The sequence below is a fragment of the Dipodomys merriami genome, unplaced genomic scaffold, assembly GCF_024711535.1.
Source record: "Dipodomys merriami isolate MVZ:Mamm:240054 unplaced genomic scaffold, mDipMer1.0.p SCAF_11, whole genome shotgun sequence".
Classification (NCBI taxonomy): Eukaryota; Metazoa; Chordata; class Mammalia; order Rodentia; family Heteromyidae; genus Dipodomys; species Dipodomys merriami.
The window spans coordinates 29,349,581-29,361,855 of record NW_027202382.1 but is presented as its reverse complement, the minus strand read 5'-3'; the positions used below and the strand labels follow the sequence as shown (position 1 = coordinate 29,361,855).

The following is a 12,275-nucleotide window of genomic DNA, read 5'->3' as shown; positions in this document are numbered from 1 at the left end:
GGAGTCGGCCTTCCACTATCCCCTCCTCTATCCTTCCCAACAAGGCAGGCAGATTGCATTGATCAGTTTTTTTAACCATACTTGAGGACAGTTGAAGAATTGCTCCTATTACAAGGGATCAACAACACTGAGCAAAGGAGCAGGGGGACAGGGGTGTCCAAGGGAAGCATAGGAGTTTGGAGGTTGCCTTATGCAACCTTTTTCCCAGCAGAGCCCTTTGAATAGGGCAGGGGCTTAGGCAACCGTTTACATAGAGAACTCAGGAGGGGGAAGGGCATGCCGCTCAGGCAGAACTCAAGGCATTGGTTAAGCAGGACTTTCCAGCCTGAAATGCAAGAGTCAGTCTCTGAGCCCTGCTTGGCCTTGCCTTTCTCTCTCCTGGAGGACAGTGAGCTGTGGGCCAGCCCTTGAGAAGGAGGTTCATGATCTGAGTACAAGTGGATAACAAGGTGGGTGGGGGGCAGTCACAAAAAGTCCACGAAAGCTTTCCTGGAGAGAATTGTATTTAATGGAACTCTCTCAGGAAGCAATCTCTAAGTGACTAGAGGAAATCAGTGGCTAAGACTCTTTAAGTGGGTATGGAAGGGGTGGAGGTGGAGAGGGCAGAACGGTGAGGCTCCCCAGAGGCCTGCCTCACAAGGAGGGTAGATCCAAGCAGGTGCTCAGAGTCTGGACATGGCCTGGGTCTCAGGTCCATGAGGCAGTTCTAAGGCTGCCCCAGCTACCAGGCCATGCACACGGCCACTCCACTAACTTAGTGTGACAAGGGGTCCAACTGCAGCCCGCCCACATGGATGCCCATGCAGGACCCTTCCAGAGTCAGCCCCCCAAGCCTATCTCAGACATGGCTGCCTTCAGACGCTCACCACCTCAATCCCCACAATGGACAGTCTCTAAGGCAGTAAGGAGCTCTGGCTGACCTAAACCTGAGCCAGCAAATTCTCAAGTCCAAAACACAAAGAATTCCCTCTGCCAGAACAGAGGAAGTGAGCCCACAGAAAAGAAAAGTGAGGGGCCCATATTCAGACATGTAGTGTCCCAGGAGCTGCCCCAGGGAAGGGTCAAGGCAGCTTATAACCACTGGCTGTGGGGACCAGGCAGTGCTGCTGGAGGGAAGAGTACATCCCCACAGCTTTGGTTAGGTGAGCACTTACAACTTACCAGGGACTATACTATCCACTATATATGTGAGCTCTCCTTGAATCCTTACAATAGCCCAGGAAGAATCTGAGGGGGGTCTCAAAGCACAAAGCAGCAGAGTGACCTGTCCAGGGTTACACTGCCAGCCATTAGTGGAGTTTGACTCAGGAATCCCACTGTCTTCTCTCATTCTTGCCCATGGCCAGTATAAAGATAACTTCTGAAGACTAGGGTGATGTAATTCTCAGATTTTCACTCTTTGCTAAGAGCTGGGGAGCTGTCAGCCACTTCTTTACCCCACTACCCCCACTGCCCACTGTCCATCGTATTAAGCCTAGGGCGTGAGGCATGGAGGCCTAAATGCCTGGAAAATCTACAAAACCAGCAGGTTTACCACAACAGCCCTCTCATTTACCTGTTCCTTCAGATCCACCACAACCACCACCTTGGCAACTTTTATAGCCAACCACACTGAATCCAAATGGCCAACACTTAGCAAGAAAAGGGACCATTTGTGAGTGACTCACACATCAGGATGTATGACCCTGCTCTGTAGCTCATATCAAAGGAGAAGGCTGTGGTCCAGCTCCCATCCCATTGCCCTCTGTCACAGACATGGGGCTGTGCCAGCTCAGATCAGTCCCCACTGGCCATCTCTGATCTTCCTGCTGTCCCAGATGGCCAGTTCCCAGTTCCCAGCAGTCCAAACTCAGTTCCATTTGACTCTGGACTGCATCGAACCATGATGGGCTCTGTTGCAAACATGCCCTCAATTATATCTGCCTTGAGCCACTGTTAAAACACCAGTGTGCTGCCCCAGGGCATGGTAGAGGGGCTACCTGCCAGACAGCAGCAGGGAGGCCAGGCCAAATTGAACCTTGCCATAGGCCAACTGGAACTGATGGGAACCGCAGGAAAACCCAGGGGAGCAGCCTTCGAGCACAGGTACCACGCCAAGCTCGCTGCCCAGAGCCAAGGTCTAAGCTCAGTTCACAGGCTTGCGGGCCAGGCTGGCAGAGGGGAAGGAAGCAAAGTAGCCAGAGCTGCAGCCGCTGGCAAAGCCCTTACCTTCCTCTCCGGGGGCGAGGCAGCCAGCTGTTGCTGTTTGGCGATGTTCTCCGACAGGCACCAGCACACTCTCTTCTTCTGCTCCTGCGAGTGTGCCTCCAAAGTGAATAAGCACTCTGCCTTCTGACGTCAGCAAAGACAAAGAGAAAGGGATGACCGCTCAGGACTGCTGCCTGGCTCTGGGGGCTCTCAGCCCCAGCCCATCTCTAGGCTCCGGAGGGCGAGGCTGAAGCAGGGAGGAGAGCAGCCTCTAGCAACTACAAATGAACACTAGTCCCCAGTGACGTGTGGGCAGTTGGAGGGACAGGGAAGCAGGTCCAGGGGCCAGCTGGAAAGCCCTGGGCCTATGGGTTGGGGGGGGGGGAGGGAGGCAGTGGCTCTCACAACAGTGGAGGTCTGTGGAAAGCTGCAGGACAAAGATGGTGAGGTCACCCACGGGCAGTCAGCACAAGGCCCAGCTGGGGAGCATGTGGGAGAACCCATAGGGCTAAGGCCTCGGGCTGATGCTCTGTGGAACAACCACCCCCACTTAACTCCTAGCTCTACACTTTCTGATTGCAAGGCCAAGGTTAGAAGGATCAAATGGACACAGCTATTCAAATGCCTAGAAGGGCAGTCAGGTGCCATTCTGCAGCCCCCACCCCCTTCCCACTGGCTTGGGCTCATGATGACTGTCCATCCCCATTGAAGATGGCAATATTGGCACACTGTCATATAAACCCCATCAATTAGACTATAAACTTGTAGGGGACCCTGATCACCTGGACCTAGCACAGTGCAGGGCAAGTACTTGCTTAGTAAGCTCTGGCTGTCAAGAGGCGCTTCCAGGATGAGGTCAAACCCAGGCCAGCTATGGCACAGGCTTGGCCCCTGAAGCAAGTCGGGATACACAGGGGATGAGGCCAGGAGCCCAGAGTTCCACCCACCATCAGGCCCTGAGAAGGGGGAGGATGCAGAGGGTGAGCACCTTGATGGGCCTCTGCTGGAAGTTGATTCTAATCCCACAGGACTATGATTAGGTGCACTCAGCCTGGAAGTGAAGAGTATGAGCAGGGTGGGGTGGGACTTAAAACCGACAAAAAGACCATGTTTCTAAAGTCATGCTTTCTTGTTTTGCAACTGAACAGGCCTGGCTTAAATCCCAGCTTGGCCACTTCCTAGCTGTCAACCCTCAAGTCAGGAACTTCCTGGCAAAAGGGCCATCACCTACATCTCAGAGCCATGAAGAATCTCAGGCCTAAAGACACAGTAGCTACTGTTATTTTTCAGTAATTAATTGGACTTGTAAGTGTTTATTGGATGGGTAGACTAAGCCCTTGTCCTTGGGACGGGGGCAGAAACATAAACAAAGAAACAATGCAATTCCAAGTGGGAAAATACCACTGAGGTCTTAAGTGGGGAGGTTTTCTTGAGCTAGAGGTGGTCAGAGAAGGCCTCTAATAAGGGCTAACACTTGAGCTATGACCTGAACAATAAGAAACAGTCCACAAGGAAAGTGCTTGGGAGAAGTTCCTGTGGGCAGAAGGGACAACAGATGCAAAGGCACTGTGCTGGAGTTATCTAACAGCAAACCTGGAGACCTTCACCACCCTGCCTCCAATCTAACCCTCAGGGATGGCACTCTCCAGTGCAGGGCCACCTCCCATGCTGTCCCCAGGGTGCCAGCCATTCCTTTCCTGCAGAAAAGTACTCAGAAGCTATCTTCCTAAAAGCATGGGAGAGAGAGGGAGGAAAGCCTTGTCCTCAGGCCTCAGGGTGGAGAGCTGAGGTTTCTCCACTGCCTACTGCAGGGCACACCCAGCAAAAGGCCCCAAGATTTCCCAGGGGAGAGAAAGCCTAGTGGGGCAGGTGCTGGCTGAGCAGATGACTTCTGCTTCCTGTCTCAAGATGTCCCTTAAGGCCAGGGCTTGTGTCCCTTCCAGCTTGGAAAGGCCTGGCTTGTGCCTCCTAGCCCTGCTTTCACCCACCATGTGGGTTCTGGAAGTCCCTTCGTACACCCGCCCCACCCCCCCTACACCTCAGCATCCTCTTCTCTTTCTATTCAGAAGCAGGAGTTCCACCTCAATTACAATTTCTTCCATCTAATTAGCAATTTTCAGGAACACTTTTCCATCCATGATCTCATTTCGATCTTGGTGGTGCCGTGAGGAAGGTAGAATAGATCCTTTGGTTGTCGTTTGGGGAAATTTTAAAAAATTGTTCCGAGGATCAAACCCAGGGCCTGGTACATACCAGGCAAGTGCTCTACCACGGAGTCCTATCTCCCGTCCTTATTTTTTGAGAGAGGGTCTCACAACATAGTCTACACTTTCCTGGAACTCTCAGAACTTCTGCCTCCACCTCCTAGGTGCTGGTATTACAGGTGTGCACCACGATGCCCAGTTAGCATGGGATGTTGTTTCTACTTAATAGAAGGGAAGAAAGGCCTCAGAGAGGCTAAAGGCCTCTTTAAGTGTAATGGCCAATGAGCCACAAAGAGAAGCTCCAGCCAAGGAGAATCACTTAGTGAGATTTCTTCTCCAAAACTTAGAAGGTATTCTTACCCCTGTCAAAGCTACCATACCCCTGGGCTGGCAGGACCCCTCCCTTACAATCAAATGTAAGTAATCAGGGGGGTCTCCAAGCCTCTGGAGTTCATTGGCAACTTTTTTCTTCTTCTCTTTCCTTCTTCCCTCCCTTCCTTCCTTTCTCCCTTCCTCCCTCCATTCCTTCCTTCCTTCTCTTTTTTCTCTTCCTTCCTTCCTTCCTTCCTTCCTTCCCCCCACTCTCTCTTTCTCTTTCTTTTTTTTTTTTTTGGGTCCGGTCATGGGGCCTGAACTCTGGGCCTGGGCACTGTCCTTCAGCTCTTCAGCTCAAGGCTAGTGCTCTACCACTTGAGCCACAGTGCCACTTCCGGCTTTTTACTTTTTTTTTTTTTGCTTATGTGGTGCTGAGGAATCAAACCCAGGGCCTCATGCATGCAAGGCAAGCGCTCTACCACTGAGCCACCTTCCCAGCCCTCTTTCTCTCTCTTTCTTTCTTTCTCTCTTTCTTTCTCTCTCTCTCTCTCTCTCTCTTTCTTTTCTTTTGTCCCCCCCCTTTATTTCTTTCATTCTTTCGTTCTTTCGTGCCGGTCCTGGGGCTTGTACTCAGGTCCTAGGTACTGTCCCTGAGTTTGTTTGTTTTTTTTCCTCAAGTTTACCACTCTACCACTTGAGTTATAGTGCCACTTTTGGCTTTTCCTGAGTGTTTATTGGAGATAAGAGTCTCAGGAACTTTCCTGCCTGGGCTGCCTTCGAATCATGATCCTCAGAACCCAGCTTCCTGAGTAGCTAGACTTACAGGTGTGAGCCACCAGTGCCCTGCCACTGGCAGCTTTTTGAGCAACCATTTACTGCTATGTGCCAATATCCTCTCTTTACAGCAGTGCAAGAAAGCCTCCAGAGACTGGGAGGCCCTCTCAGGGTGATGCTAACGCATTAGTGCCCACAGTGGTGGGCACTTTACTACAGTGCCTTGATACTTTTTCCAACCTTGCAAAGGAGCTGCTGTAATCATTCTGACTTTCTGACACCCTCAGAGACTACCCCTTAGGCAAGCACTCTACCCCTTGAGGCCCACTCCCCAACCAAGCACCACCCTTTGAGAAAACCCAGTTGCCACTCCTGAGGTGGCAATCAGATTTTTTTTTTTTTGTCGGTCGTGGGGCTTGAACTCTGGGCTTGGGCGCTGTCCTTGTGCTCTTCAGCTCAAGGCGAGCGCTCTACTGCTTGAGCCACAGCACCACTTCCAGTTTTCTAGCAGTTTATTGGAGATAAGAGTCTCATGAACTTTCCTGCCTGGGCTGGCTTTGAACTGCGATCCTCAGATCTCAGCCTCCTGAGTAGCTAGGATTACAGGCGTGAGCCACCAGCGCCTGGCTGCAATCGGATTTTCTTTCTTTCTTTTTTTTTTGCCATTTTAAATAGAGTTCAATAAGACTACAGCCTAAGGATTTATCCCAGCGCCTCCTCCGGAGTCTCTTTCAGAAATCCCAGAAGTAACTACATTGCCTGTCTCACTAGCACAGCAGAGGACTCAATTTTGGGTTCTTTGGGCTTATACTGAATACTAGAAGATCCAGAAAGCCTCATAGGCACCCTCTAAAACCAAGCTTAGATTGGGGGTTGGAGTCTTCAATAGGTAAAACATTTTTGGGAGCATGAGCTTTGGAGAATGGCCAGGAGAGCATTGCGCCAGCTTCCTCCAGAAAAACTGGACCCCCGGGTCCCTAAATCTGTCTAAATTGAGGACTCAGCTGCTCCCCCCAAATCCAGTGTATGTTTCAAAATCCAGTGTATGTATGACCAGCTTGGTTTTAATACCGACTCGTGTTATGTCCTAGGATCGACACTGTAAGGGTGTCCTGAACTCACTCACTCAGAAGCGATGCCTTCTGACCAGGTAGTGGTGGGCTCTGCAGAGGCCTCTCACTTCACAAGCCTGGATCCAGCACCAGCCCAGCAAGATCTCCACATTTAAATACAGCCATCTGCAAATCCAACCAGTCTCCCAGCTTCTCTGAGTCTTTTTAAGCCCCCATCTTGCCTCACCTCATTTGCTCCTTTTTCTAATCCAAACCTCTTTTTCATCTGTGACTGAAGCTTATTCATTGGCCAACACAAGCGTGTTCTCATTTACTTCAGTTTTCTTCAGACCCTATCAGGCAGGCAGGGAGGAAAGGCACAGCTGTGCCATTCTGCAGATGAGAAACCCAAGGCTCGAAGGGTTGAGGCCTGAGGAGACTGCTTCCTGCTGCTTTTCAGGACCTATGATCTGACAAATGTGTGGAACTGTATGCACATATTACAAGGATGTTTCCCCTAGCTTTCTTTAAAAAAAAAAATCAATCGTGTGGTATCTCTAACGGAGGGGAATGAATATGAAGAGCCCTTCCTCCTGTTATGAAACCAATAGTAGCTGCCACTTGCTGAGCACTCTGTGGGCCAGGCTCTGTGCTATATATGTTTCAGCTGAAGTGTCTCAGTTAATTGTTAGAATCCTGCAAGGTAGGCCTTACTGCCTGATGTCATCAAGATAACTTGCCCCCAAGATCACTCAGCAAATGGCAGAGCCAAGATTCAAATCCAGGTCCTCTTAATTCCAAAGTTCAGATTCTGAAATGAATAGAACCAGCCTCAGATTCCAGGTGAGAGAGAAAAAGTGATCCTAAACAAGCCCAGTGCTCCCAGTGCTCTGAAGCCAGTCACGGGCATCTGTACCATGGACACACAGGGCACTGAGGGATGCCTGCCCAGGGACCTAATGATAAGGATTATAGACAAGGGTTACTTAGGGCAGGCACCTCCAGGGAATGATCGGTGGTACAGCCCCAGACTATTAGGGCTTTCTCAACATAAAGTGGAAACCCCTCTCCGAACCCTGACTCTTCCCTTGGTTTCTTCTTGAGGTGCAACCTGGATGTGAGGCAAAGAAGAAAATCTAGCTGGTGAAAGTTCCAAGGAAGATGTTTGTTTGGGGTGCTCCCTGGGACCCAACGCCACCTGTGTCGATAAAGTCCCTGGCTGAGAGCAAGCAGGCAGCTTGTCTTGCCTGCATTACAGCCTTGCCTCTCATAAATAGCCCATTAAGAGAAGAGAAGAGCTTCTAACTGCCTGTGAGCTTCCATCTCCCAACCCCTCAGGGTCAGATCACCTGGCACTTTACTGAAATAAAAGGCCCCCAAATCAATATCCCCTCCCTTTAGAAGGCTAGGAGGCTTCAGATTCAATGGAGAAGTGCTTTTCTCTGGGAAAAACAAAACCCAGCCTGGGAGGAAACTCTCTTGGCACTAAGGCACCTGGGACCTCACTCCAGTGACTTCCGGAGAGAATGGGAGTCAGGAAGGATGGAATTGTGGAAAGGAGCCTGGCCCAGCTCATGGGGCCTCCCAGCTGTACTCAACTCACTTGGCTCTGTGGAGCCAGGCTGTCTCCAGTGCTGAAGAGATTCTACCAGCCACTCCCTGTGTTCCAGGGGGATGGGGCTAACCCAGCCTGGCAAGCGAGTTCCCAGCTCAGCTCTGCCCATGTCTACTGCTTCTCTCTGCTCCCCTTGAAGCCAACTTCTCAGCACCTGCCTTCCCCTAGGGGTAGGTCCAAGGACTCTCCCCTCCTCAAGGCTGACACCTCTTATCTTAGTGAGGATCTGGAGAAATTTCTTTCACAGACATGATTTCCTTCTCTTGGCCAGCCTTCCGGGATGGCCTGTGTAGACTCCCTAGGGGTGTTGATGCCCTCAAGACTTCTGGGAGAGGCCAGCTTCAGTGGAGACAGTGGGCAGGAAGGGACTTAATGAATCCTTGCTTGGGACAGACATCACCCTGTCTATACATGAGTAGGCCCAAGATTGGGAATAGAAAATTCATGGGAGAATTAAAAGAATTCATATGGCTTGGCAGCTCTCAAATTTTTCATCATCAACAGCTTCTTCAACTTAAAAAAAAACAACACATTGCATATTTTATCTACCGAATCATATGAAGCAATGAGCTGTTTGCTTGATTTTGCTCCCCAAAGCCTGTCTAAGCTTCCGGCCAGACTGAGATAACCAGGAATATCAATGGCATGAGTGCCATTCCAAATGCAGACATGGGCTGTTTGCTTTTAGCTTGTGTTGTCTGGCCCAGGTAAAGGTATATAATTATCTCCAGGGCCTTTGAAGCACTGACAAGACCTGTAGGAGGGGTGGTGGGTGGTACTTCCTGGAAAAAGAGGACACAAGAGGCCAGCAATTGAGTCAGGACAATCTCTAGAGGAAAGGATGTTAAATAAATAAACAGGGTGATGCACAGCTGTCAGGCCACGCCCTCATCATGATTCTCTTCTCTCTGCAGGTGCTAGGGCAGGGGAGTCCTGAGGAGGGGGAGGGGGATCTCAAGAGGCCCTGGCAGGGCTGTCTATTGCTCTTTCATGCAGAGTAAGATAGTGTGGGTAGGGACCAGTACACAGCCTACAGAGAAAGAAACTGCCCTCCTGGCTGAGCCCCGAGCCAAGGCAGGTTCTCTGGAGAGGTTGATGTCAGAATCCCCATCTAGAATCTGGCCCCACATCTTCCCTCAAGCACCAACCACAGATAACGCTCCTCCAGTTCAGAGACTGGACAGGGGACTCACCTCTGCCAGATACAGCACACAGAATTTCAAGTCTTCTGAAGAACCTTTGAGGGAACAAAGAGAAGAGTTAAGAGTTGGCTAAAGTGTCTCAGAGCTTTACTGGGTACTGAGATGGTCTCCTCCAGAAGGTTTTGTGTGGGCCTTCCTGAAACCACATGGCAGAAGTGGCAGGTGCAGGGGACAGGAATGTCAGTGGAACGGAGCTCACAAACACTAACCAGGAGAAGGCGCCATGGGTCTTTCTGACCTAAGGAATAGGGGAAACATGTGCCCAGGAGAGGCAGCCAGGAGCCTCCAATGGCCCCAAACCAGAGAGCTGCCCTGGTCCTGGGGGGCTTCCCTGTCTCCACATCCATATAATGAGAGCAGAGAGGCAGCTCACCTCCAAGGTGGAGTTCAACACTCCACCATTTTGAAACTCAGCAAGGAGCCATGTGGCAGCACAAGGATCTGAGAGATGACCAGGCTTTGGGGGCAACCTGGTGGAGACACACAACTCTGCTCAAGGGGCAAAGAGTGAAGAGAGCAGAGCAAAAGCCCACTTGTCTCCCCACCCCCACCCCTACTCCCCACCCCAAGGACTCTCATCCTGGCTATTCCTTTGGAACCCAGAAGTACCTCCACTTGTCTGACCAGGCCTGACCAGAGCACTTGTCTTACCCAGGTCTGGAGTGGCCACAAACTCCCAGCACTACAAGCAACCAACTTCACTAGGGAGGCTGACTCCCTGCTCTGCAACTGGGGACTGGATTCAGTGCTTGCAAGGCAAGCACTACCATTTGAGCCATGCCTCCAATTTTTTTGCTTTTTGAAAATTTGCCTTTGAGATGGACTCTCAAACTTTTATCTGTGCTGGGCTTTAACTGCAATCCTCCTGTCTCTACCTCCCAAGTAGCTGGAATTATAGGTGTGAAACATCATACCTGGCCTAGGTTATCTTTCTGTTTTCTTTTTTCTTCTGTGCAGTTACTGGGGCTTGAACTCAGGGACCGAATGGTGTCCCTTAGCTTTTTTTTTTCCTCTCAAAGCTAGTACTCTCTGTGGCTCTGCCACAGTTCCACTTCTAGCTTTTTTTGCTGGTTAATTGGAGATAAAAGTCTCATAACTTTCTTCCCTAGGCTGGCTTTGAACTACAACCCTCAGATCTCAGTCTCCTGAGCCATGGGCACTGGCTGAGGCTGGCATTTTTGAGGGAAGCAACTATCTAGCAGACACTTTTAAATACCACAGAACTTTGGAGTTCAGTTGACACTACACATATCAGCTTGAGGGCAGGAGTGTAGCTCAGTGGCAGAGCACCTACCACTCCTTATAACCTCTCCCAGCATCAGGGCTGTCCATGTACCACAGCTCATGCAAGATCTGAGGCTCAGCTGGAGGAAGCAATTTGCCCAGAGGATAGCCTAGATTTCAATCTGGCATCCTGGTTCCACAGCCTGTACTCCGACCCACTGCACAGCCTACTCTCAAATGCCAGGCCCCTTCAACACATGCTTAAAGCAAGGAAATTCTCAAACCCGTATTTGCCACAGCTAGGAGACAGAAAGTTAACCAGAAGCCATGAGTCAGGCCAGCTCCTTAGAAAAGGCCCTGGTACAAGTGAAGACCAAACCCCTAGAAGTAGCCAAACAGTTTCCAGTACCAACATTTCCCAAGCACCAGTGGCACTAAGCAGAGCCAGATGAAAATACCTCATGAGTAAGTGGGGTCCACTTCAGACTTACAGTAAATGCTTTCTGTGTATGAGCAGAAGTAGAAACAATAGAAGTTTTTACTTCTCCCACCTGGAGATGGGCTGTGGGGTTGAGCCCTGCCTCTAAAATGTCAGGTTGAATGAAACTGCAATCCCAGAGCCTCCTCTGCTGCTGAGGGTGAGACAAAAGGATCTGAGGATCCTGGTCAAAGCCAGCCTAGGCCGAAGAGTATGTGAGACTCTTATCCCAATAACCAGCAAAAAGCTGGGAGTAGAGGGTATGGCTCAAGTGGTAGATCATTAGCCTTGAGCCAAAAAACTGAGAGCATAAGGCCCAGAACTGACACAAAAAAGAAAAGGGAAAGGGAAAGGGGAAGGGGAAGGGATAGGGAAGGGAAAGAGGAAGAAGAAGGAAGGAAGGAAGGAAGGAAGGAAGGAAGGAAGAAAGGAAGGAAGGAAGGAAGGAAGGAAGGAAGGAAGAAAGGAAGGAAGGAAGGAAGGAAGGGAAGGAAGAAAGGAAGGAAGGAAGGAAGGAAGGGAAGGAAGGAAGGAAGGAAGGAAGGAAGGAAGGAAGGAAGGAAGGAAGGAAGGAAGAAAGGAAGAAAGGAAGAAAGGAAGGAAGGAAGGAAGGAAGGAAGGAAACAAACACACTGAGATGTTCTGTTGAGTTGGTAGATCCTAATGCCAAAGAGATGTATATAAGAAAATGACAGAAATGTCAGTTGTGGAAGCTTGTAAAGAGAACAGAGGAAGGTCTAGAAGGGAGGGGAAGGCCAGGGGATAAGAGGCTCACAGAAACAGGAGCTGATTTCCTCATCAGGGGACAACTGATGGATCACCTTGACAACTTCTCAGCATGGTGACGTGCCCCCCCCCACCCTATCTGCCCTGACCTCACTTCATGTGACTGCAAACTTCGGGTGGAATCTGCTCCACATCATAGCTTTGAGCTGGCAGCCCTGTGACAGGAGGCTGGAATGGGGGCCCGTGCTCAGCATGATTCAGAGGCTCACAAAAGAACAACAAGTCAAGGAAGGAGCCAAGAGTGCCAGCAAGGAGCTGCTGTCGCTGGGGAAAAAATAGGAGGCAAGAGGGCTCCTTTCTGGTTTTAGATCCCAATTCAACTATGCACCAAATCCTCTCCACTGGCTATGGCAGCGCAGAAGGGCTCTTGTTCTTCTTCTCCCCTTACAAAGACTGAAGCCAGGGAAGCAAAATAACTTGCTGGGCACTGGTGGCTCA

At 50.4% G+C, this 12,275-nt stretch overlaps 1 protein-coding gene across 6 annotated transcripts in view; it reads right to left on the bottom strand.

Moving 5' to 3' along the window:
• Positions 1-12,275, bottom strand: part of Rgs3 (regulator of G protein signaling 3) — a 139,385-nt gene that overhangs the window by 54,461 nt on the left and 72,649 nt on the right. For all 6 annotated transcript variants that reach the window (XM_070012028.1, XM_070012030.1, XM_070012045.1 and 3 more), the window contains 2 exons: positions 9,341-9,384; positions 2,209-2,331 (listed from right to left, as the gene is read on the bottom strand). In XM_070012028.1, coding sequence (XP_069868129.1) covers positions 2,209-2,331; positions 9,341-9,384 — 167 coding nt within the window. The remainder of the gene's footprint in view (positions 1-2,208; positions 2,332-9,340; positions 9,385-12,275) is intronic.